Below are 26,239 nucleotides of genomic sequence, written 5' to 3' on the forward strand. Positions count from 1 at the left end.
TACCTCCACCTGCTCTCTCAGTATACAGTTGAAGTATACATACACTTAGGTTGGAGTCATTAAAACTCGGTTTTTCAACCACTCCACAAATTTCTCATCAACAAACTATAGTTTGGGCAAGTCGGTTAGGACATCTACTTTGTGCATGACAAGTCATTTTTCCAACACTTGTTTAGACAGATTATTTCACTTATAATTCACTATCACAATTCAAGTGGGTCAGAAGTTTACAAACTAAGTTGACTGCCTTTAAACAGCTTGGAAAATTCCAAAAGATTATTTAATGGCTTTAGAAGCTTCTGATAGGTAAATTGACATATTTTGAGTCAATTGGAGGTTTACCTGTGGATGTATTTCAAGACCTACCTTCAAACTCAGTGCCTCTTAGCTTGACATCGTGGGAAAATCAAAACAAATCAGCCAAGACCTCAGAAAAAAGATTGTAGACCTCCAGAAGTCTGGTTCTTCCTTGGGAGAAATTTCCAAATGCCTGAAGGTACCACGTTCATCTGTACAAACAATAGTACGCAAGTATTAACACCATGGGAAAACGCAGCCGTCATACCGCTCAGGAAGGAGACGCGTTCGGTCTCCTAGAGATGAACATACTTTGGTGCAAAAAGTGCAAATCAATCCCAGAACAACAGCAAAGGACCTTGTGAAGATGCTGGAGAAAACAGGTACAAAAGTATCTATATCCACAGTAAAACTAATCCTATATTGACATAACCTGAAAGGCCGCTCAGCAATGAAGAGGCCGCTGCTTCAAAACCGCCATTTAAAAAAGCCAGAGTATGATTTGTAACTGCACATGGGGACAAAGATCATACTTTTTGGAGAAATATCCTCTGGTCTGATGAAACAGAAATATAACTGTTTGGCCATAATCACCATCGTTATGTTTGGAGGAAAGAGGGGGAGGCTTGCAAGCCGAAGAACACCATCCCAACCGTGAAGCACGGGGGTGGCAGCATCATGTTGTGGGAGTGCTTTGCTGCAGGAGGGACTGGTGCACTTCACAAAATAGATGGCATCATGAGGTAGGAAAATGTGGATATATTGAAGCAACATCTCAAGACATCAGTTAAAGCTTGGTTGCAAATGGGTCTTCCAAGTGGACAATGACCCCAATCACACTTCCAAAGTTGTGGCAAAATGGCTTAAGGACAACAAAGTCAAGGTATTGGAGTGGCCATCACAAAACCTCAATCCCATAGAAAATGTGTGTGCAAAACTGAAAAAACGTGTGCGAGCAAGGAGGCCTTCAAACCTGACACAGTTACACCAGCTCTGTCAGGAGGATTGGCCAAAATTCACCCAACTTATTGTGGGAAGCTTGTGGAAGGCTACCTGAAATGTTTGACCAATACTAATTGAGTATATGTAAACTTCTGACCCACTGGGAATGTGATGAAAGAAATAAAAGCTGAAATAAATTACTATTATGACATTTCACATTAAAATAAAATGGTGATCCACTGAGTTTAAAATGTATTTGGCTATGGTGTATGTGAACTTCTGACTTCAACTGTATTTTGTAACCTAAAAGCTGGTTCTATAGTTTGTTTCCACACTGAGGCTTATCAGCTCAATCCTGTTAGGGGAACATCAAAATCATGACAACTAAAATAAACAAACTCTTCTGTTCCAATTGGTCTTGCTCCAGTCCCGAGCCAAAACCTGGCTACAGACCCCTTCACTGAAGAAATGTGGACTTGGTCATGTCACGAGAGTTTAAGCTATAACAATTATTTTCCCTGTAAATTGTGAAATCTAATCAGGCATAATAGAGGGTTGAGCTGTCCTGTCTTAAAGCATTTGGCAGTGATGTACTTTGACTAAATGGAGCCTATTCTAGTATTGTACTCTATCAGCATGACCTCCAAGTGACAGTATTGAGGAACTGCAATTATGGAATAAGGAATTCTACAAAATGGCGTCTGTAAAGCACTGTCACACCCTCCTGTGGAATCCGGAGGAATTTTCACTTCATCCTTGGTGGAGAGAGGACAATTGACTTCTCACTGTTTGTTACTTTACCCTGAAAAGACTCGAATGAAAGTGTATTTGCTAGTGAATACAGGACCCTTCAGAACTAATTCTAATATTGGTCCTGGACATTTTTTTGTGTGTGGGATGTTTCTTTTGAATCAATAAAAGTTACTAACTTTTTCCTTAATGTAGTTTATTACAAGACTATTTATAAAAGTACTACCTGCTTACATACAAAACAAACAACAATGACATCACCAGCTGAACAGAGGAGACAAGCCGAGGAAGCCACTTCCAGCTATTGCAGTAGAGAAAGTGCATGTTTGAGATTGACTACATAGCAGTTGGTGACTAGATGGACTGATCTACCATATAATAAGTAGCCATTTAGAATGCCAGATTTGCAGAACAGTCCGTCTGCAGTTGCCAACTGCAATGTAACACTCAAACGCGCACAGTGAGGAAAATCGGTGCCGTTGAAGTCAGGGGGAAAGGTCAGAGTTTCATGAGGAAACGCAGCACCAGATCCCTGAGAGCGGTACGGAGTGGCTCGTTGTCGTCACACACAATGTGTGTCCCGTCCTCCTCCAGCTGGATCAGGGTGTCCTCGGCCTGCAGGTGCAGAATGTGGCCGTCTGCGGTCTCCTCTACCTTGACCTCCGTGATACCGTGCTGGGAAGGAAGAGAAAGGAAGAAGGACCGCTGAGCCTAAATGGGTGCATACAGTGCCTTGCGAAAGTATTCGGCCCCCTTGAACTTTGCGACCTTTTGCCACATTTCAGGCTTCAAACATAAAGATATAAAACTGTATTTTTTTTGTGAAGAATCAACAACAAGTGGGACACAATCATGAAGTGGAACGACATTTATTGGATATTTCAAACTTTTTTAACAAATCAAAAACTGAAAAATTGGGCGTGCAAAATTATTCAGCCCCCTTAAGTTAATACTTTCTAGCGCCACCTTTTGCTGCGATTACAGCTGTAAGTCGCTTGGGGTATGTCTCTATCAGTTTTGCACATCGAGAGACTGAAATTTGCAAAACAGCTCGAGCTCAGTGAGGTTGGATGGAGAGCATTTGTGAACAGCAGTTTTCAGTTCTTTCCACAGATTCTCGATTGGATTCAGGTCTGGACTTTGACTTGGCCATTCTAACACCTGGATATGTTTATTTTTGAACCATTCCATTGTAGATTTTGCTTTATGTTTTGGATCATTGTCTTGTTGGAAGACAAATCTCCGTCCCAGTCTCAGGTCTTTTGCAGACTCCATCTGGTTTTCTTCCAGAATGGTCCTGTATTTGGCTCCATCCATCTTCCCATCCATTTTAACCATCTTCCCTGTCCCTGCTGAAGAAAAGCAGGCCCAAACCATGATGCTGCCACCACCATGTTTGACAGTGGGGATGGTGTGTTCATTGTGATGAGCTGTGTTGCTTTTACGCCAAACATAACGTTTTGCATTGTTGCCAAAAGTTCAATTTTGGTTTCATCTGACCAGAGCACCTTCTTCCACATGTTTGGTGTGTCTCCCAGGTGGCTTGTGGCAAACTTTAAACGACACTTTTTATGGATATCTTTAAGAAATGGCTTTCTTCTTGCCACTCTTCCATAAAGGCCAGATTTGTGCAATATACAACTGATTGTTGTCCTATGGACAGTCTCCCACCTCAGCTGTAGATCTCTGCAGTTCATCCAGAGTGATCATGGGCCTCTTGGCTGCATCTCTGATCAGTCTTCTCCTTGTATGAGCTGAAAGTTTAGAGGGACGGCCAGGTCTTGGTAGATTTGCAGTGGTCTGATACTCCTTCCATTTCAATATTATCGCTTGCACAGTGCTCCTTGGGATGTTTAAAGCTTGGGAAATCTTTTTGTATCCAAATCCGGCTTTAAACTTCTTCACAACAGTATCTCGGACCTGCCTGGTGTGTTCCTTGTTCTTCATGATGCTCTCTGCGCTTTTAACGGACCTCTGAGACTATCACAGTGCAGGTGCATTTATACGGAGACTTGATTACACACAGGTGGATTGTATTTATCATCATTAGTCATTTAGGTCAACATTGGATCATTCAGAGATCCTCACTGAACTTCTGGAGAGAGTTTGCTGCACTGAAAGTAAAGGGGCTGAATAATTTTGCACGCCCAATTTTTCAGTTTTTGATATGTTAAAAAAGTTTGAAATATCCAATAAATGTCGTTCCACTTCATGATTGTGTCCCACTTGTTGTTGATTCTTCACAAAAAAATACAGTTCTATATCTTTATGTTTGAAGCCTGAAATGTGGCAAAAGGTCGCAAAGTTCAAGGGGGCCGAATACTTTCGCAAGGCACTGTATATGAAGGCACCGAAGTGCAAGGCAGAAGCTCTCCTGAGACAATTGGTAATTTGGAGGGAGAGCTATCACCATACTGTTTACATGAACCCCGTCTCTTAAGATATGCTGATGCCAAAGGAATAGGGGAAAGGCATACACATATGTAATCAGTGTCCAATGCTTTGAAGGTGTCCCCCGCTCACCCAAAATAAAAAATAAATGGACACATCCACATGTGACATTATTTATTCTTATGTTTAGACTCAATAGCGGATTGAAGCCAAATTAAGTCGGTTAAGATGGCGTCTCATGGCAGAAATAACATGCGCAGTTTGAGCTATTCCAGGAAGTGATGTTGCAGGCTAGCTCAGTGCTGCCCCCTCATTGAGTAACTCAAGTTGAAGTCTGACCAGGGTACTGCAGGCTGCCATTAGCAACTATATTATCCTTATAACCTCTGTGTTCGATTCTAAAATAATCAGTTCAAGGACATACATCTGGTGTATTAGAAGCAACTTCTGGTAACGTGATTGTCTTTATTTACACAAAGATTGCTTTGTATTTTTCCATTCACTATAATGGGGGGCCCTGTTTCCTACAAGCAATGACTGCAGTACTGCGGTCGACCTTTAACCTCCATGGCTTCAATAAGAGGGGGCAGTCGTTCTGCCCTGTTCTCACCTTGTGTAGCATGGCTAAGAAGGCTTCCAGGGGTACAGCTCCACTGAGCAGGGGTTTGGGGGCCAGCACTTCTGGGGGCTCCTCTACTACACGCTTCCTCTTCTTACTGGGGGGCAGCGGAGGGGGCTTAGGGACTGGCTGGTAGCACACAGACAAGATAGTTAGTGGTGTATACATCACAGCTTTGCTGCTGATACTAATGAATTTTCCTTTCTGGGCAATTTACTTTTTCAACACACAATTACGCACACACACACACAAAACCTACACTCACACTGACCTGCAACGTATGCTTGTTATCCTTGGACTGCAGAACTGCGGACACAGTTGCTACAGAGATGCCAGGTTTGATCTCAGAGGGCACTAGGGATTTGGCCAGCTACAGAGGGTAGGGGTTTAGAGACTGTTAGAAAAAAAAACTAAACAACACCCTAAATGTTCCATATAGTGCACACTACTTTTGGCCAGAAGAGGTTTATATATACAGTGGGGCAAAAAAGTATTTAGTCAGCCACCAATTGTGCAAGTTCTCCCACTTAAAAAGATGAGAGGCCTGTAATTTTCATCGTAGGTAGACAAAAAAATTATGGTGGAAAATAAGGTCAAACGTTTTCTGTAAGTCTTCACAAGGTTTTCACACACTGTTGCTGGTATTTTGGCCCATTCCTCCATGCAGGTCTCCTGAGCAGTGATGTTTTGGGGCTGTTGCTGGGCAACACGGACTTTCAACTCCCTCCAAAGATTTTCTATGGGGTTGAGATCTGGAGACTGGCTAGGCCACTCCAGGACCTTGAAATACTTCTTATGAAGCCACTCCTTCATTGCCCGGGCGGTGTGTTTGGGATCATTGTCATGCTGAAAGACCCAGCCACGTTTCATCTTCAATACCCTTGCTGATGGAAGGAGGTTTTCACTCAAAATCTCACGATACATGGCCCCATTCATTCTTTCCTTTACACGGATCAGTCGTCCTGGTCCCTTTGCAGAAAAACAGCCCCAAAGCATGATGTTTCCACCCCCATGCTTCACTGTAGGTATGGTGTTCTTTGGATGCAACTCAGCATTCTTTGTCCTCCAAACACGACGAGTTGAGTTTTTACCAAAAAGTTATATTTTGGTTTCATCTGACCATATGACATTCTCCCAATCTTCTTCTGGATCATCCAAATGCTCTCTAGCAAACTTCAGACGGGCCTGGACATGTACTGGCTTGCGCAGGGTGACACGTCTGGCACTGCAGGATTTGAGTCCCTGGCGGCGTAGTGTGTTACTGATGGTAGGCTTTGTTACTTTGGTCCCAGCTCTCTGCAGGTTATTCACTAGGTCCCCCCGTGTGGTTCTGGGATTTTTTCTCACTGTTCTTGTGATCATTTTGACCCCACGGGGTGAGATCTTGCGTGGAGCCCCAGATCGAGGGAGATTATCAGTGGTCTTGTACGTCTTCCATTTCCTAATAATTGCTCCCACAGTTGATTTCTTCAAACCAAGCTGCTTACCTATTGCAGATTCAGTCTTCCCAGCCTGGTGCAGGTCTACAATTTTGTTTCTGGTGTCCATTGACAGCTCTTTGGTCTTGGCCATAGTGGAGTTTGGAATGTGACTGTTTGAGGTTGTGGACAGGTGTCTTTTATACTGATAACGAGTTCAAACAGGTGCCATTAATACCAGGTAATGAGTGGAGGACAGAGGAGCCTCTTAAAGAAGAAGTAACAGGTCTGTGAGAGCCAGAAATCTTGCTTGTTTGTAGGTGACCAAATACTTATTTTCCACAATAATTTGCAAATAAATTCATTAAAAATCCTACAATGTGATTTTCTGGATTTTTTTTTCTCATTTTGTCTGTCATAGTTGAAGTGTACCTATGATGAAAATTACAGGCCTCTCATCTTTTTAAGTGGAAGAACTTGCACAATTGGTGGCTGAGTAAATATTTTTTTGCCCCACTGTAGCTAGCCCCGATTTCCAGGCTTCTTCAAAACAGCAGAGTGATGAACGAGACTTAGGAGTATAGAAACGTCAGACAAGTGTGTTGCAACAGGGCCTACATCTGGCAGCAGCTGGATGCGTTCCCAGCGGCGTCTGAAGGGTAGGCCCAGCACAGAGCAGCGGCGATAGGGCATGGGAGGGGGCTGCAGCTCCAGCATCAAGTCTGAGCGGTGGGACTGGGCTGGTGGGGGCTGGGTGTACTGCTCTGGACACACCACATGGAGAGGCTGGGAGGGGAGGTTATGTGCAAAAAGGTAGAGGAAGAATGCGTCCAAGGTGAAAAAAAAGTAACATTACATTATACATGTATAATTGTGGTTGATTTGAAAAAACTCAGTATCTCTTCACTTTCATTTTGAACTCAAAATAGATTCAGTCACTTAAAAAAAAAAAGAAAAAAAAAGGTTCCAGATATTGAGTGAATTGAGTACCTGGACCTCCTTGAGCAGCTTGGAGACCTGGTGGAAGTTGAGCCGAGTGTCAATGGGGCAGTACACACACTTCATGGCTAGGGGCTGGTACGGGGCTAACGCATCCAGGTAGGAGAAGTCTGGTTCTATGGGAGTAAGAGAACCATTTCAACAGTTCATTTATTAGATCACATATTTTAGGCACAGACCGTAACGAAAGGCGCCTTGGGACCACGGAATCTGGCGTTTTGTTTTATATTGTCTACTAATTATATTTCTTATAGACCACAAAGCTTTAAGGGCAGGTCAGGTCTCTTGTGACAGACTATCTAGCTAGCACAAGATTAAGGACACGGTACCATGGCTGGTAACTTGCCATGTTCTGGTACAGTTGTACTCACCAGTGAAGATTATAGTGTTGAGGCTGGATTTTCCCCACAGTTCCATGAAGTGCACCACATCCCCGAAGCGAAGAGATGGGTGTCCGGTGAACACCACACACGGTTGCCGGAACTCACTGCTGAAGTCGCCATGGATACTGGGGTAGTGCTTCAACTTGTTCGTCTGAATCAGCTGAAACATATATAGACAAGTGTCAGAGATAGGCCAACATACAGCTAAATTATAAAGAACATTTTGGTTAAAATGTATAAAAAGTTCTGATAGATTGAGTAAGTCAAAGATACAAATTAAATGCACGGTGCAATATAATTTCATATGGCAGCAACTCTCTTTAAAACAAATGAATTTAAAGACAGAGCCTTACCTCAGCGTGAGGGAAAGGAGGTTCTGGAAGGTAGACCTTGGACTGCTTATTGTGACAAAGCCTGTTGGACGTGTAGGGAGAGGGGAAAATACTTATCTCCAGGGGCAAGTTTGCTACCAACAGTCATTTTTTGTTTAACCCAGGTTAACGTTTTTTACAGGTTTGTCTTATTAAGATTTATTTTTTATTTTTTAATAATAATAATTACAAGAAAGAGATGGCAAGGTGAAATCTACAGACAGCTCAAAAAGCACTGGTCATAGAAAGAATGTGCTAGAAGAATTTGAATTCTATGGCTCTGGAACTCACCACTCTGCGAAGATCTGTGAGAACTCCAGAGAGCTGTTGGCGACGGGCGAGATGAAGTAGAAGGGGGTGGAGCCTAGATTGGCGTTCTCTATGAACTGGTAAAGACACTCCAGGAGGTCATAGATCACCCCCGAGGAATAGCATGGCACCAGCACGTTGCCACCCGCACGGATCGTCATGGCTACAAGCACAACAGACAGTTTGGTCCGACACAACGTCATAGGTCAACCTGTAGTTAGCTTTCTGTGTACCTGTCTAAAAGCAAAGATTAGGTAATTGCACTGTTGATGGAGCAATGGACACTGATGAAAGCCAATGACCATAGGAGTTGGCAAGACAGTACAAACCGATCTGGGAACAGGACACCACATACCTAGGTTACTGCAGAAGTCCCCTAGCATGCCATCTGGGTTGGCGGTTGGCATCTGCGTGAGGCCCGTCAGAATCAGAACGTCACTGTTCTTTAGGGAGCTCTGATCCATGGGCTGTGGATGTGTGGTGAGGAGGGAGGAGCCAGAGACATACGAAACCTTCTCATAATGTGATTGGATGATCCAGTTAGAGCTACCCAATGAGTAACCAGAGCTCAGGGGTGTGACCTGCACGGCGCCAAACAGCTCCTGGAGAGAGAAATTATAAAAGTTAGCTTAAGTTATTAGGTGAATTAGTGTGTGTGTGTGTGTTTGAATTATAGTGCACAAGACGGATCTCTTACCACTTTCTGCGAGTAGCCCACGAGCTGCACCTTGCTGAGAGCAGAGTTTACATCCTGCATACTGTAGCATCTCTTCCAAGTCGACACTTCAACAGCATCCTTCAGCGGGCCAGGGAGAAGCCTAAAAAGACATTCAGTCTCTATATCAAGGGTCTTTAATCTTTTCTTGCCCAGGGACCCCCATCATCTTAGCAAATAACGACAAGTAATCAACATTTTAAAATGAATAGATTTGGTAGATAGTTTCATTATTTCGACCTCCCCACATTACAATTAGAAGAAATGTAAACTCTAACATAACCTTTCTAGCTAACAGGCAACTCCAAACTGGAGAAGTACATTTCATGAAGAAAATGTGTGTGCTTGCTAGCTTTAAAAAAAAAAAAAACGTATTTATGATATTGAAATAAGTTGCAGTAGTGGTAGTGACTGCTTAATTACAAGAAAGAGATGGCAAGGTGAAATCTACAGACAGGGACTGGTGTTAGGGACTGGTTATAGCTGGAAAAGTAGTTAGACGGAGAACTGTATTGACTGACTGACTGGCTAATTGATTGGATAGGATTGCCTGAACATGTGAAAGTTGGTTTGGTGTCTCTAGCTTGAACGGTTTAAAATGTAATGGCTAAACTCAAATGAGAGCATGTCATTTATTTTAGAATGCGTTGTTTTGAATTATAATGACTCAACAGAAGCCGGGCTGGAGTGTTGTCCGCTTTGACACCTCGCTCAATTAGAAGGCTTCTCTATTTTTGCGTTTAACGATGGCGCTGTATCACACAACACATAAAAGGTCATTATTCACATCTTTCAAGCTCATTTGAATTGGAAGAGGTAGCTAAGGCTTGAGGCTTTACCATACATGCTAAATTAAACCAATTCCTCCACTTAAGGAAACACAACATTGCTACCGGCAAAGATGATTGAAGAATTGGCCAATCCTGCTAGTGTAACCGGTGTGAAATGGCTAGCTAGTTAGCGGTGCGTGCTAATAGCGTTTCAATCGGTGACGTCACTTGCTCTGAGACCTTGAAGTAGTTGTTTCCCCTTGCTCTGCCAAAGCCGCGGCTTTTGTGGAGTGATGTGTAACGATGCTTCAAGGGTGACTGTTGTCTATGTGTGCAGAGGGTCCCTGGTTCGAGCCCAGGTAGGAATGGAAGCAATACTGTTACATTGATGCTGTTGACCCGGATCACTGGTTTCTGCGGAAAAGGAGGTGGTCAAAAGGGGTGTGAGTGTAACCGGTGTGAAATGGCTAGCTAGTTAGCGGGGTGCGCGCTATTAACGTTTCAATCGGTGACGTCACTTGCTCTGAGACCTTGAAGTAGTTGTTTCCCTTTGCTCTGCCGCGGGGCTTTTGTGGAGCGATAGGTAACGATGCTTCATGGGAGGCAGTTGTTGATGTGTTCAGAGGGTTCCTGATTTGAGCTAAGGTTGGGGCGAGGAGAGGGACGGAAGCAAAACTGTTACACTAGCATACAGTCAATAATCTGCCTGTCCCGTCTTTTCCACCTGCCTCACTCTGCCTGCTTCTGGTGAGTTTTAGCTTTACTGTTGGCGAGTTATTTTATCCCAATTAATGCAAATGTATATTGTTATAGTTTATCAAAGTTTATACGAATTTTAAGTTAGGATAGCCTGAACGTTTTAAAGTTGATCTTGTAGCTTAATTGGCTAAGGAGTAGGAGCATTTTGAATAGCTACCACTGTGTTTCTATGCTTCTCATTCCAACCCATGTTAATTTTATGCACATTTTAAATGGTTAAGCGCTAGAGCAAATAGAATAATAGTAATAAATAATGAGAGTATTCAAGAAATCTAGAATTGTGCTTCACCTTCAGCAAGCACACCTAACTAGGGCTGTGAAGATGATGTAATTACTTGTCAAGTAATCATGATTACTTGTCAGACCCCCGGTTGAATACCCCTGCTCTATATGATGTTTTTTTCTCATGAAAATAGTGTGCTCTCAGTTTGTGAATTACATGTTTATCATAAATTGACATATCCTAAACTAATACATGGAGGACATTGGTCAGGCCTGTCACCAAGCCATACCTTTGTATTTCCTTATACTTCCAGCAGGTAGCAGACTGGGCCTTGGGAACTCTCTCCATGAAGTTTACCAGCTCCTCCATCAGAAGTCTGAGGGCAGATGGGTAGAATCAGCTGGTGATATTCAAGATCCCCTTGACATTTTTTCTGGAATGTTTCCATTCTAATGATTCTAGAATGTGATTCTAAAAAGTGAATTGCTAGAATCACATTCTAGAATCACTACATTTTTTCTCCAATGTTGCCAACAAGTCTTTACATTCCCTGTGTTGCCAATCCTAGTGATTCTAGAATGTGATTTGCCATTTTTCTGAAATTGCTGCCAATTCTAGAATGTGATTCTAGAATGTGACAGATGATTCTAGTCACGGCAAGTCACCCTCCCTACCTGCCGATCTGCAGCGTTGGTTCTGTGGCATACACAGTCCCAGTGAAGCCTGTGTGCTCGGTGATGTAAGGCAGGGCCATCATACAATGGTAGTTGGAGATCAGGATGACGTCTATGGTGGACAGGTCCAGCAGCTCTTTCTGAGTGAGGAAGATGAACAAGGACACGATAAGTAAGACTACCACATTAACATGGGATGATGTTACCCACAGTGAATTATGAAGTGCCCAGGATAATTGTATTTACAGGTTCAAGGTCTGAATTATATCCAGGTTTACATTACCTCAGGGAGACAGAACTCTGGCTGTGAGTCTACAAAGACGCGACCTGCACACTCTTTCAGCTCCTGAAGGTAAACATGTGTGGAGGAATGTTGGTCAACTCAAATTATGAATAAATCCATTGTAGATGAAATAGACATGAAACAAAATGTGACCTCATACCTTCTCAAGGTTTATTGTGCCATCTTTAGACACCCATCCAGGGAGCTTGGAAAGCCTTGGGCTGGAAAAGAGAGAGGGTACTCGATCATCACGGCATGGCAGATGTAGGGGGAAATATGTCTTAATGGTAAATATCTTTGTAATGTTAACCTAAGGGATTCTTTTTTTTGGGGGGGGGGGGGGGGGGGGGGGGAGAAGATGTAGCCTCAATGCTAGCCTCGTTGAGAACCAGGCTTTCATAAATGGGAGTCATGACAACAATGTGGTTTTCGAGGTGTGCAACACGAGACCACCCCAATGCTAACTGCTTTGTGGCCGATGTACAGCAGCACTCTTGTGAACCACAGGCTGCTGCTGAGAGGACGGTTCATAATAATGTCCGGAACGTAGGGAATAGACATGAATAGGAACCATGTGTTTGATGTTATGTATTTGATACCATTCCACTGATTCCGCTCCAGCCATTAGCACAAGCCCATTCTCCCAAATGAAGGTGCCACCAGCCTCCTGTGTTGTGACCATCATTTTAGTCTCACCTGTGCACCAGAGGCAGTGGTAGAAACTGCAGGACAGAGGTCGTGTCCAGCCCACAGTCCAACATGATGGTGGTGGATTTGAATTTGAGGACATTGCAAGGCAGGGTGGGGTGACCTGACAGACAGTACTGAAAGAAAGAGATGCTACACACATGTTATCTCTCAACAGGCATGATAGCGAAGTTAGCTAGAACAACAACAATAGCAACTTGCATAGCAAATGCAACAGAAAAACGGTCTTGTCAATAATTGGTTGCTGGCTTGTCAGTGTTCAAAAACGTGCTAATGTGTGATAACTAATTGCAGTTCGTTAACTGTTAGCAAGGTAACGTTAACATGCTAGTCATGGCAAATAAAAAGAGCTACCGGTATTTGGCTAACCAGCTAGCCTAGCCAAGAAGCCATATCAACTGCATTAGCATACAAAAGATAGTGTATGTTCATGGTAAATTCTCCTCATGTTGGATCAACTCACCAATTTCATCTTTATCGATTATAATGTAGACAAATCAAGTCTATCTACAGCATTGTGGACAATTCTTACTTTTGGAATACCGCTTTGTTGCAAATATAAATAGTTGAATTTACCACCACCTACAGTTGTGGAGTACCAAGTGTCCTTGCATGAAAGAGTTCATCCTTGACCTGAACACTATTGGGAGAGAGTGGCTATGCATATTCATGTGATGAGGCTCGTAGCGTAGCATCTCTCCATTGAATACAGACGGTTGACGTCTACAACCCTTATTCAATATTCAAATATTGATTACAATAATGAGATGTATCCACCAATCCAAATAAATAACAGGCGGAAGCTAAACAGCCTGCCGTGCCGCTTTGTGGTCAATAACTGCTATTGTTAGGGGACAGATATGTATCTTGACAGTATATCCATAATCTTTGGATACACGCGAAATTAGTTAGCTAACGTTACATGAATTCCATGATGGGACGCAAATCATCTCAAACAGATTGCCTACCTACACACATATTACTACATAGAAGCCATGCAGAGAGAGACGCCAAGACCGTGCCCTGTAGCTGTCAGTCTGTCGATAGCAAATGCTAACACTAAACTTAACAACTATATACGTCAGTCGGTGGACCACTTAATAGATAGAACAACGAGACAGATATTTCACTGGATGTAAAATGTGAAGCATCCGCTTGGCGTTTCCACTCACTACCAAATATGGTAGGGAGATGGGCGGACAGTTGGACAATATGGAACGAGGTGAATTTAGCCGAAATTCTGCACATTTTCTCATCGATGAAACATTTGATCTCAATACAGTATTCTGTTTCCAAAACTAAAATCTGTTACGAAAAGAATAGACTAGGAAGACTTTAGCCTTTAGACTTTAGCCTTTGCAAAAGTTTTTTTTAAATCGCTTTATTTAGAAGGTGCGCAAAGGCGAATTTGAGTTATTGCGCACGCGCACTTCAGAGTAGGCGTTCCCTAGCGGACATATGCAGATGTTTGCTAGAAACGCCAATAGGATCTCGCAGGCTCGTGCTTGGCTCTGCCCACTATGACTCATTTGTTCACATTGGAAACGACAGGCTGTGGTCTATCTTGGTTTACTGATAAAGTATTTGACTTCATCGTCACAACAAATGTTCCCGACTTGTTCCCAACGAGAAACTGCTGCACCGGTAACTATATCTAACTAACTTTATCAGCTACTAGTCAACCTAGCAACTGAGGTCGATTTAGCTAATGATGGACTCTTATAGCTTCGAAGACCAATAGTTTTTTAAATTTATTTTTTACATTGTACTAACTCTCTTGGTTGCAACAAAGCTAGCTGGCTCGGTGACATTCTAATCTGTTTACTGCCTTTGACAGATCTGAGGTGCAAGTTGAGTCTATTCGCAGGAATGGGAAATTCAACCACCTGTAATAACCATCTGGGGATCCCCCCAGCAAAAGGGCCCAATGCCGTGGGATGTTCAGATTTCATGATGGATCATACTGTAAAGGTAAACAGTGTTGTTTTCATTTTCCTAAATGCAAAACTAACTGGTAACAACTATTGAAACTGTCAGACTGGTCTCATAGACTTGACGTAACATAGTAAACGTAAATCCGTGAGACTGAAATTAGTATGACATGTTAACTTTGGTATGGTTACATAAGATACAAGGTTACTTAATAAGGCATTGTGGTAAAACGAAAGGGGGTGGATTTGTTTGATTCGTATCATGGACAACGTTAGCATTTTAGCTTATTAGCAACTTTTCTACAGTTTTAATTTTTTTTGCTTACTTTTCAACTACTTATCATGTAGTGCTTACCCACCCCCAAACCTTAACTTTTTTATAACCTGATATTTTCACTGTCATTTTATATTTTATTTCTTTACTTAGCTATTGTTTACCTAATGCCTATTTTTTTAATTTAAACATTACACTGTTGCTTAGGGCTTTGTATTCAGCACACGTGACAAATAAACTTAGATTTGATTCCCCTAATCTTAACCCTTTTAGCTAACCATAACCCTTTAACCTAACTCCTAACCTTAACCCCTAGAGCTAGCAAGCGTAAGTGTTAGCCACTAAGCTAATGTGAGCCGCAACAAATTGGAATTCGTAACATATCATACGTTTGTACATTCGTAACCTATTGTACATTTTGGAAATTCCTAACATTGTATGCATTTTAATTTGTAACTTTGTACAAATTTCTATTCATAACATACACAAAATGGATGATGGAAATCCACAAATTAATACAGACTATATGAAACATCATACCAAATGAGTGATCATACTAAATGGAGTGTCTTGGATTCACCTACAGAATAATAGGAAATTCTGAGACCATGCTAAAATTGTCTGTCACTAGGGTACCTTCTTTCGGCTATACTATCCATGTGTAGCATACGAGGATGCGGAAAAACCAGACTGGATCCCAAGCAAAGAATATTTCTATGGGCTTGCAGACTTCATGAACATCAACAGAGGCCTGAGTGAACTGATTTTTAATTACCTCTTTGGTAAATATATTTATTCTATGATAAATTACCATTTAGTTTCTTTTAGCTATAGTGATCCTGGAACATGTCGTACAACTCGGGTAGGCTAGATGTACCATGTTTTATGCAGTACCATGTTTTATCCAGTGTAAATTATATGTTATTCAATCACTCACAAAACTGTATTTGAGTTGTTTTAACATGTTTTTTTTTTGCAAAGGATCTTTTAAGATACCTGCTGCCATGAATGCCCCATATAAACAGAATGGGAAGTGTCCAGTAGTTGTCTTCTCTCATGGACTTGGAGCTTTCAGGTACAAACAGAAGTTGTTTAAGCATTTAATTGTTCACATTACATGTACAGTGCCTTCAGAAAGTATTCACACCCCTTGACTTTATCCACATTTTATTGTGTTACACAGTGGTGTAAAGTACTGAAGTCAAAATACTTTAAAGTACTACTTCAGTAGTTTTTTGGGGCATCTGTACATTACTATTTATATTTTTGACAACCTTTATTTACACTTCCTAAAGACAATATTGTACTTTTTACTCCATACATTTTCCCTGACAACCCAAATGACTTGTTTATATGCTTAGCAGGACAGGGAAATTGTGAAATTGACACACTTATCAAGAGAATACATGGTCATCCCTACTGCCTCTGATCTGGCAGACTCACTTAACACATGCATCTTTTGTAAATAATGTCTGAGTGTTGGAGTGTGCCCCTGGCTATCTGTACATTTTAAAAACCAGAAAATGGTGCTGTCTGCTTTGCTTAATATAAGGAATTTGAAATGATTTACACTTTTACTTCTACTTTTGATACCTAAGTATATTTTAAACCAAATACTTTTACCCAAGTACTATTTTACTGTGTGACCTTCACTTTTACTTGAGTAACACTCTATTAAGGTATCTATACTTTTACTCGAGTCTGACAATTAGGTACTTTTTCCACCACTGGTGTTACAGCCTGAATTGAAAATGGCTTAAATTGAGATTGTGTGTCACTGGTCTACACACAATACTCCATAATGTCAAAGTGGACTTGTGCTTTTTTGACACTTTTTAAAAATGAAAAGCTGAAATGTCTTGAGTCAATAAGTGTTGACCCCCTTTGCTACCGACTTGTCCAGTTTAAGGCTACTCTGTAACACAACAAAATGTGGAAAAAGTCAAGGGGTGTGAATACTTTCTGTAGGTACTGTACATTCTCCACATTATCTATTCTTATAAGGACATTATTTTATGCCTTACATCTCCCCCCCAGAACTTTATATTCAGCCATATGCGCAGAACTGGCCTCACAGGGTTTCATAGTAGCAGCAGTGGAACACAGGTAATCCACATGCTCTTTACACACACTCTCTCCCATTCTCTACACACACTGTCCACAGTCTCTGTCCACTTCATTCATGAAAAGAGACTTTGTCTGAAAAGCACTCCCGAATCCAATGGGCAGAGGAAGGAATGCTCCAGTCTATATTACAGTTACTTAAGCTAACGATGACAGAGTACTCTCCGTAAATACACAGACCGTCTCCCCCACATAGGCTACAGGCGTGAGCGGCCTGCCTGTTTATCTCAGGGTGGGAGTGGGAAGGATATGCAGACAATGGTACAAATTAGGTCATCACATTTCTATCAGTACTATAGTACTATATGGATAACATAATGCCTGTTCTATGGCCTAACCCCATCTGTCATGGGGTTATGGCCTAAAGCCCATCACACTATACAGGTTAAGCTTCCTGCTGTGAACTTCAGTGTAATTTTTCACGTGGCAGCGTTTTACAACAACCAAAATAACATGTCAGTATTTGTGCCGCTGAAAGAGAATTCTTATTCGTTGTTTTACTCGAGGGATGAATCTGCCGCTGCCACATTCTTCTACCATGGAAAGACTGAAGAGCCTGAGGAGAAAGAAGAGGAGTCGCTGCCGCCTAAACCCAACCCTGGGGCCCCAGAGAACCTGCTAGAGGAATGGATGTACTACAGATCTCTGAAACCAGGCGAGAGTGAATTCCCCCTCAGGAATAAACAGGTACACATAGTAATATACAGAAATCAATATGTCACATACAATGTCATGTGTAGATTTCGGAATGTTTGATCCATTCCTCAGTAGCCTACATTAGAGTAATACATTTGACTTATGAATGCAATACCACTACTGCCATAACATTGAGGAGTATTGTGTTTCTCCACATTTGCATTGCCTTCAGTTAGGAAGACAAATTAACATTTAGAAATTTGAAATGAACTCTTCATAGGTGTTACAGAGAGCCGATGAATGCATAAAGGCTTTGGATATACTCATCCAAATCAACTCGGGAAAGAAGATGGAGAACGTGCTCGGGACAGAGTTTGACTGGATGACTTTGGCGGTGACTATTTTTGTCTGAAATGGAAGAATCAGCGACCGGCAACTCTTGAACCTTTTGTGTTCTCTGCTGTCGTGAATGGCTAAATACACTGCCTTTTTAGATAACGCTCAGCTTAATCACAACACACCAAGTTACTTTATAACCCCCCTTTTCTTGTAGAATAAACTAAATAAGCAAGGCCATCTGTTTTCATCAGTTAAATTATATATTCTAAAGGGATATTCCTCCACATTGGATAATAAACAGGCCCTAAGTGTTGTGCATGAACAATCGATTCATATTCAGGTAACTTGCGTAAAAACTTGTATTACGATTACTTGTCTTCTGTTTGGATCATACCCTGGCATTTCAATCATATCCTATGATGCTGGTAATGAATGACCTCACCCTGTATCTTCCCTCTTTCCCAGAACTCTATGGACTTGTGCCGGATAGCAGTGATGGGCCATTCTTTCGGTGGGGCAACAGTGATCGAAGCCCTCTGCAATGAGGTCAACTTCAAGTAAGAGCTATCCCTCTCAATTTAGTCCCATTTTTAAACGGTCGTTTCAGTTTTCAAATGTAGATTGCATTTCTCTCTCGACAAAAGTATTCAAGTGGCACATTTTTAAGCTCTGGTTTCGATGGTTGGTTGGAATGTGGTGCTTTAACACCAGAGTTTGATTCCCCCATGGTTCCATATTGTAAACTGAAAATATACAGTGTCACTTTGGATAGACATGCCTTCTAAATCAGTGTTTCTCAGTGTGATGTTGCAGACCAGTCCTTTAGATGGTTGGCTTATACCAATAAGTCTGTTTTTCAAGTGCTAGAGAGGACCCAAGAAATCCCTAGCTCTCTTGCTAAATTACCAAGTTATATCAATAATAATGCTATTCTACACATTTTGTCATGAGGCTGAGAGAGAATGTTGCCATTTTAAAGGCCCAGTGCAGTAAAAAAAACAAGATTTCCTGTGTTTTAAGTGTATTTCCGCACTATGAGGTTGGAATAATACTGTGAACTTGTGAAAATGATGATTATGCCCTTTTAGTGTCAGAGCTGTTTGAAAAGACTGCCTGAAATATCAGCCTGTTTTGATGGGATGGAGTTTTGGCCTGCTGACATCACCAGGCGGTATGTTAGTTAAATGACCAATAAGAAAGAAAGGGTTCCAACCATTTCTGCCAATAACAGCCAGTTTTCAGGTTCCCACTCAGACCTAGTTAAATTCTTGCTTGAGAAATAGGTCTTTACTGAGAAGCAATAAAAAAATATATACCATTGTTAAAAAAAAAAATCAAAGTAAGGTACTTCATTGTTACCCAGAAATAATTTAGTGTTGAGATTAAAATGGCTGCATTGGACCTTTACCCTAACACCTAGCGACCTTGTCAAGAGGTTCGGATCTCTTGGCTAACCCCCCAAACTCACAATAATATTAGTTGTACACTGAAAAATAAAATAAACGCAACATGCAACAATTTCAAAGATTTTACTGAGTTACAGTTCATATAAGGAAATCAGTCAATTGAAATAAATTCATCAGTCCCTAATCTGGATTTCACATAACTGGGAATACAGCTTTGCATCTGTTGGTCAGAGATACCTTTAAATATTTAAAAAATAATTAAGTCACCAAACCAGTCAGTATCTGGTGTGACTGCCTCATGCAGTGCGACACATATCCTTTGCATAGAGTTAATCAGGCTGTTGAATGTGGAATTTTGTCCCACTCCTCTCCAATGTCTGTGCGAATTTGCTGGATATTGGCGGGAACTGGAACACGCTGTTGTACACATCGATCCAGAGCATCCCAAACATGCTCAATGGGTAATGTCTGGTGAGTAGGCAGGCCATGGAAGAACTGGGACATGTTCAGCTTCCAAGAATTGAGTGTAGATCCTTGCGACATAGGGCTGTACATTATCATGCTGAAACATGCGGTGATGGCGGCGGGTGAAAGGCATGACAGTCGGCTTCAATCTCAACATGGTATCTCTGTGCATCCAATATTGCCATGGATAAAATGCAATTGTGTTTGTTGTCCGTAGCTTATGCCGGCCCATACCATAACCCCGACGCCACCATGGGGCACTGTGTTCACAAGTTGACATCGGCACACCGCTCGCCCACAGAAGATGAGCATTTGTTACGACGCCAAACTGTAATCAGGTCAAGACCCTGGTTAGGACGACAAGCATGCAGATGAGCTTCCTTTATATGGTTTCTGACCGTTTGTGCAGAAATTCTTTGGTTGTGCAAACCAACAGTTTCATCAGCTGTCCGGGTGGCTGGTCTCAGACGATCCCGCAGTTGAAGAAGCCGGATGTGGAGGTCCTGGGCTGGCGTGGTTGCACCTTGTCTGCGGTTCTCAAAAATTAGGTTGGAGATGGCTTGTGGTAGAGAAATGAAGATTCAATTATCTAGCAACAGCTCTGGTGGACATTCCTACACTCTACATGCCAATTGCACGCTCTCTCAAAACTTGTTACATTGTGTTGTGTAACAAAACTGCATATTTTAGAGTGGAATTGTCTCCAGCACAAGTTGAACCTGTGTAATAATCATGCTGTTTTATCAGCTTCTTGATAATCCATCCACTTGACACGCAATGTCAAATCTTGGCAAAGCAGAAATGCTCACTAACGGGTATGTGAACAAATTTTATGCAAAACATTTGAGAGAGAGTGTTTTGTGCATATGGAACATTTCTGGTATCTTTTATTTTAGCTCATGATAACAACACTTTACGTTCATTTTTTTGTACTGTGTATATGCTATTGATCTCCTCAGGTGTGGCATTGCCCTGGACGCGTGGATGTTGCCCCTGGATGAGGAGATCTACACCAGGGTAAAGCAGCCCATCTTCTTCATCAACTCTGAGAAGTTCCAGTGGGCCGGGAACATCATGGCCATGAGGAAACTGGTCCCACCTGACTCCTCCTCCACACAGAGGAAAATGGTCACCATTAAGTACGGAAAGAGTATACATTCATTGTGTCTGAGATGACAATGTGAAAGATTCAATTTGTTTTCCACACCGATTTGGTTTAGCTGATCTGTGCACAAAAGACCAAACAAAACTAACACCATCTCTGGTCTGCTGTCATTTATCTCGTGTCTGGCACTTACAAAACCACTTCCTTATTTGAAACCAGTCTATCAGTGTAATAAAACCTCAGAGTTGTGTATCCTCCTCAAAGGAGGAACTTCTTTTCACAGTCCAACTTCACAGTTCACAATCCAAAGAACACACAATTGCCTCAATTATGTGAGAAGCACCTCAATGACATTTGTGTTGTCCTTTTTGCTTCTGTGGCTGACCCGGGCTTTGGACTCTGCAGGGTCTGTGTGTGTGTGCGTGCATTTGTTTTTCAGGGAGTTGGGTTAATCGAAAATACATTTCTGTGATCTGAAAATGACAATGGCCGCTCAAGTATTCTTTTTCTATTCTCCCACCACAGGGGAACGGTTCACCAGAGCTTCCCAGACTTCACCTTCCTGACAGGCAATTGGATCGGGAAGATCATGAAGCTGAAAGGAGAAATCAACCCTCAGGTTGCCATCGATCTCTGTAATAAAGCATCGCTAGCATTCCTGCAGCGACACCTAGGTGAGGATCTGTATGGTGTTCATTTGATTTGTAAACGAGGGTTGCTTCAACAGTCGCTTGGAAACCAGATGTTGAATTGCATTCTCCGTTGGGCAGAAAGGAGCGTTTTGAAGCAGGAAAGTTTCCTCTCATGACCTCTGCAAGCTAGAATGTTTAATGAAATGGTATTTTCACGTACTTGGTCCATTTGGTGGTATGCACAATATATCCAAAGTATAATTACATCAATTTTCAAACCGCTGGTAGTGCTTTCAGAGTTCTATCACCTGAACCATGCGCACAATATAAAATACATACACAACACACCTATATGAACTTGCTGAGCTCGTTCACGTGTTTACATGGTTCTACGCATGATTCAGGTGATGGAATTCTGAAAGCACAACCGGCGCTTTGAAAAGTTTACGCAATTATAATTTCCTGTGGCTGTCTCTCATTCCAACTGCCAAAAGGACCAACCGCACAGACAACTGGTAAAGTAAGTACGTTAAAATAACATTTTATTCAAAATTCTGGCTTGTAGAGGTCGTGAGAGGAAACTTTCCTGATTCAAACGCTCATTTTTACCCGACGGAAATCAATTTCATGGTTTCCAGGCAGCTTTAACAGGTGCATCAGACATGTTCAAATGGCATTCTGTGTTCTGGAGATTCTTTCCTTCTGAAAGTTTTTCCATTTAATAAAACAGGAAGCAAAGTCATCTTTGCGTGGGTAATGTGTCAATTGTGTTTGTCTTTGTTTTGCAGGTATGGATAAAGACTTCAATCAATGGGACCATCTAATAGAGGGCAAGGACGACAACCTCATTCCAGGCACCAATGTCACAGAACTACCTTAGTTCAATTCCATCTAAACTGTGCACTTTACACAGAGGGGATGTTTGATTTCCAGACAATACCACTAGCTGAACTTAAGGTGCCAATATTTGTTGCACTGAGCCTTGAAACTGTTTAATCATAGACAAAATGTAAAATAGATGCAAAGCAATTTCTACTACAGGCCATCTTAACCAGTACCTAATTATGATTGCTCGGCGAGGGTGCATATCTCCAAGTATTGAGAAACTGCTTTTTTGGTTTCATAGTATCTATATAGAGCATCTAAGAACACAATCTGCTGTACTCAGTATGTTTTACATGAACAAAGTTATGGTTGCAGTGTGCTATGCGATTATACACCTGTATGGGATATTATTCAAGAGTACGGTTTAGAAATTGTTTGGATCATGGAGTCTTAACAGTTTCAAGATTTCATTTTATAACCCCTAGATGGTTAATGTGATTACGACTTTGATTAAATACTTGGTGTTTATTTAGCATGATTGCACAGAGTACAGATTGAGATCAGGTAGCATAGATACAACAAGAATCGAACAAATTGATTACACTTAGCTCACAAAGGATGAGATGTTTCTCGATTCCTTTGAATCAGATCCATAAATGTGTCATGTGCCTTAACCTACAGCAGCCTACCTGTGTCCTTCCACCTGGGTTGTATTTGTTAGTCACCAAACACAAAACTCACGTATACAACCTGAACTTGCCAATGAGAAACGCTCCTTTTCCGTTTTCTGTTGCAAAACTTTCAGTAGTGTGGCCTAATGCAGTTTCTTAACTCCTCGGGTTACCCCCAACAGCACATATTGTTGTGGCCCCAGACAAACTGATTCTACTCGGGGGGGCTTGATGATTAGTTGACAAGTTGAATCACGTGTGCTTGTCTTGGCCTCAATGTGTGCTGTTTGGGGTATTGGAGGACTGGAGTTGGGGGAAACACTCCACTAATAAATACAACACTGGGACACTCAAATGTAACAGCTTATTTTTCTGTCCTTCATTTCCATGCTTTTCATATTTACACTACTGTAATCCAATGCATCTAATTTGTATACAACTATAAATGGATACTGTGAACATCGAGTATTTGTGTCCTTGATCAGTGACAATTATGTGGTGATAAATATGATCGTAAGATTATACACCATCACTTTCTAGTGATGTTCTGGAATGTCATAGAATGCAAGCTACATCTACACCGGATTGTGGAGGACATTGAAGATGTGGTGGTATGAGAAGATCATAGCATCTGCTGTAAAGACAAAGAAAATGACTCCAAGGAAGTGCAAGATGTTGTCTTGTGTAAACAAAACAAAAACATTCTCATGTGACATTGTTGAATTGAATTCCAAGGCTTTCACATTGAAATGTCTGATTTTCTAACTCTAACAATAATGGAATATGTAAATCTAGTGCTTTATATTTGACACACTGGCAAAATTACAAAAAAGAAACATGATAAAAACATTTTGAACATATCAATCTTGCGGTGTTAAATGCACTAGAATGGTGCAAAAGCCCTGGATGAAAGAGTTCTGTTTAGAACTACTGAAACAAATGTCAACAACTATCCTAAAATTGTGTTATTTTACAGAATGTCCATAGCACCAAATAGTTGAGAAAAATTGACAAGCCCCAAGGCATTTCTGATCAGCAGCCGAATAGCTAACTTGAGCCAAATGAGGTGAAGCTGGGTGATTTAAGTAATAACGAAAGGAAAAAGCAAGGCAAATTACTGAATAATCTAGAAGTAAATTCTGGACACAGAATTAAAATAAAATGCCATTGAACTGACAAGAAATTGTCACTGAACAGTTTAATTGATAAACGACCCAGATTCTAACCTGGAATAGCATGTGTGTCTGCACAACCTACTAGTCACTGGACTGGCTTCCTCTTTGGCTACTGCTCCAGCGTTTACCCTACAAAAAGAAATTGAACTGTATTTTAAGACGGTTAAATGCTCTACTAACAAAAAAGCTGTTAGAATTGTAAGTAAATGCATGTCCCTTAAGGTTATTGTGTAATTGTAATGTGATATTGTACCCCCTAGCGCGATTGGCCATTGTTTGTAATCTATGTATGCTTGTGTTCCCTCATGTGCTTTATGTATTGATTTGTTGTTAATAAAAAATATTTTTAAAAATAAAATAAAATAAATTTAAAAAAATACTGCTCCAGCGTTTCCTGGGTGGGCCGGGCCGAGTCTCTTTCCCAGAACTCTATGGACTTGTGCCGGATAGCAGTGATGGGCCATTCTTTCGGTGGAGCAACAGTGATCGAAGCACTCTGTAAAGAGATCAACTTCAAGTAAGAGCTATCCTTCTAAATTTACTCATATTTAAACAGTCGTTTTAGTTTTCAAATGTAAACTCAGCTAAAAAGAAATGTCCCTTTTTCAGGACCCTGTCTTTCAAGGACAATTCGTAAAAATCCAAATAACTTCACAAATCTTCATTGTAAAGGGTTTTAAAACTGTTTCCCATGCTTGTTCAATGAACCATAAACAATTAATGAACATGCACCTGTGGAACGGTTGTTAAGACACTAAATTCTTGCTTGAGAAATTGGTCTTTGCTAAGAAGCTATTTTTGTTTATTTGTTTACCATTTTAATTTAAAACAATAGCAGTAAGGTACTTAATTGTTACCCAGAAATTATTTGATATTGAGATAAAAAAAAAACAGCTGCATTGGACCTTTAACATAACACCTAGCGACCTTGTCCAGAGGTTCGGATCTCTTGGCGCTGTCACGACTCCGACCGAAGGACACTCCCCTTCCCGTTCGGGTGGCGCTCGGCGGTCGTTGTCGCCGGCCTACTAGCTGCTACTGATTATTTCCTCCCCCTCCTTATGTGTTGATTGTGTGCACCTGTTTTGAGTTGGGTAGTAAGGCTTTATTAGTCAGCCGGCCCGCAGGGTTCCTTATGCGGGATTAATTATTGTGATCGTCTGTTTGGTGTACTCGTGTGCACGTCTATGGGTTTTGTGTTTTCCCATTTTGTGGGTTTTCCCTGGACAGTTTAAATCCCCCTATTTGGGGCATTTGTTTGTTCAGTACGCCCTGTGTTTTTGTGAGGGTTGGCTTATGTTCAGTGTTTTCTCAGTGCATTAAAATAGCACTCCCCTGAACTCTCTGCTTCCTGCGCCTGACTCCTCACCCACCAAGTGAATTCCCTGGTGAGGATGATAAGCATGAAGATGAGCTTCCCTGAGATGGTTTCTGACAGTTTGTGAAGAAATTCTTTGGTTGTGCAAACCCACAGCTGTCCGGGTGTCTGGTCTCAGACGATCCCGCAGGTGCAGAAGCCAGATGTGGAGGTCTTGGGCTGGCTTGGTTACACGTCATCTGTGGTTCTCTAAAATTAGGTTGGAGATGGCTTGTGGTAGAGAAATTAACATTCAATTATCTAGCAACAGCTCTGGTCGACATTCCTACAGTCAGCATGCCACTTGCACACTACTTCAAAACTTGTGACATCTGTGGCATTGTGTTGTGTAACAAAACTTCACATTTTTGTGTGGCAGGGTAAAGCAGCCCATCTTCTTCATCAACTCTGAGAAGTTCCAGTGGGCCGGGAACATCATGGCCATGAGGAAACTGGTCCCACCTGACTCCTCCTCCACACAGAGGAAAATGGTCACCATTAAGTACGGAAAGAGTATACATTCATTGTGTCTGAGATGACAATGTGAAAGATTCGATTTGTTTTCCACACCTATTTGGTTTAGCTGATCTGTGCACAAAAGACCAAACAAAACAAACACCATCTCTGAATCCACTCTGGTCTGCTGTCATTTGTCTTGTGTCTGGTACTTGCAAAACCACTTCCTTAT

General features: G+C 41.5%; 2 protein-coding genes across 6 annotated transcripts; one reads left to right on the forward strand and one right to left on the reverse strand.

Moving 5' to 3' along the window:
- Positions 1 to 2,168: 2,168 nt before the first annotated feature.
- On the reverse strand, positions 2,169 to 13,693 carry ints9 (integrator complex subunit 9). Of its 3 annotated transcripts, none has more exons than XM_031837454.1 (16): positions 13,580 to 13,693; positions 12,600 to 12,727; positions 12,064 to 12,124; positions 11,904 to 11,966; positions 11,621 to 11,760; positions 11,236 to 11,322; positions 9,177 to 9,297; positions 8,835 to 9,081; positions 8,462 to 8,642; positions 8,153 to 8,213; positions 7,788 to 7,959; positions 7,408 to 7,532; positions 7,036 to 7,203; positions 5,271 to 5,369; positions 4,991 to 5,128; positions 2,169 to 2,664 (listed from the first exon to the last, which is right to left on the reverse strand). In XM_031837454.1, the coding sequence occupies exons 2-16, from the start codon at positions 12,662 to 12,664 to the stop codon at positions 2,488 to 2,490; spliced, it is 1,905 nt and encodes a 634-aa protein (XP_031693314.1). In that variant the 5' UTR covers positions 12,665 to 12,727; positions 13,580 to 13,693; the 3' UTR covers positions 2,169 to 2,487. The 3 variants fall into 3 exon arrangements, with proteins under 3 accessions (XP_031693314.1, XP_020352424.1, XP_031693313.1); XM_020496835.2 differs by having other exon boundaries at positions 13,075 to 13,659; XM_031837453.1 differs by lacking the exon at positions 13,580 to 13,693 and adding an exon at positions 13,075 to 13,376 and having other exon boundaries at positions 12,600 to 12,743.
- Positions 13,431 to 26,184, forward strand: LOC109900931 (platelet-activating factor acetylhydrolase). 3 transcript variants are annotated; one of them, XM_031837455.1, is made up of 11 exons: positions 13,431 to 14,255; positions 14,449 to 14,582; positions 15,448 to 15,598; positions 15,798 to 15,891; positions 16,854 to 16,922; positions 17,447 to 17,627; positions 17,857 to 17,970; positions 18,381 to 18,472; positions 20,746 to 20,925; positions 21,417 to 21,565; positions 22,312 to 23,484. In XM_031837455.1, the coding sequence occupies exons 1-11, from the start codon at positions 14,132 to 14,134 to the stop codon at positions 22,401 to 22,403; spliced, it is 1,380 nt and encodes a 459-aa protein (XP_031693315.1). In that variant the 5' UTR covers positions 13,431 to 14,131; the 3' UTR covers positions 22,404 to 23,484. The 3 variants fall into 3 exon arrangements, with proteins under 3 accessions (XP_031693315.1, XP_031693316.1, XP_031693317.1); XM_031837456.1 differs by lacking the exons at positions 21,417 to 21,565; positions 22,312 to 23,484 and adding an exon at positions 26,007 to 26,184 and having other exon boundaries at positions 14,117 to 14,255; positions 20,746 to 20,878; XM_031837457.1 differs by lacking the exons at positions 21,417 to 21,565; positions 22,312 to 23,484 and adding an exon at positions 25,932 to 26,184 and having other exon boundaries at positions 14,117 to 14,255; positions 20,746 to 20,803.
- The last annotated feature ends 55 nt before the right edge of the window (positions 26,185 to 26,239 follow it).

The sequence above is a fragment of the Oncorhynchus kisutch genome, linkage group LG12 (assembly GCF_002021735.2).
Source record: "Oncorhynchus kisutch isolate 150728-3 linkage group LG12, Okis_V2, whole genome shotgun sequence".
NCBI lineage: Eukaryota > Metazoa > Chordata > Actinopteri > Salmoniformes > Salmonidae > Oncorhynchus > Oncorhynchus kisutch.

Bases quoted from the DNA above. Each gene is read 5' to 3' on its own strand.
- ints9 (XM_020496835.2), bottom strand. The intron at 9,298-11,235 runs GTATGGCTTGGT...ATGTCTTTTTAG, and splicing joins AAGTATAAGGAAATACAAAG to GCTTCTCCCTGGCCCGCTGA. The intron at 5,370-7,035 runs GTAGGCCCTGTT...TACCCTCTGTAG, and splicing joins GCATCCAGCTGCTGCCAGAT to CTGGCCAAATCCCTAGTGCC.
- LOC109900931 (XM_031837455.1), top strand. From the start codon at position 14,132: ATGACTCATTTGTTCACATTGGAAACGACAGGCTGTGGTCTATCTTGG. The intron at 14,256-14,448 runs GTAACTATATCT...TGCCTTTGACAG, and splicing joins AACGAGAAACTGCTGCACCG to ATCTGAGGTGCAAGTTGAGT. The intron at 17,628-17,856 runs GTACACATAGTA...AACTCTTCATAG, and splicing joins TCCCCCTCAGGAATAAACAG to GTGTTACAGAGAGCCGATGA.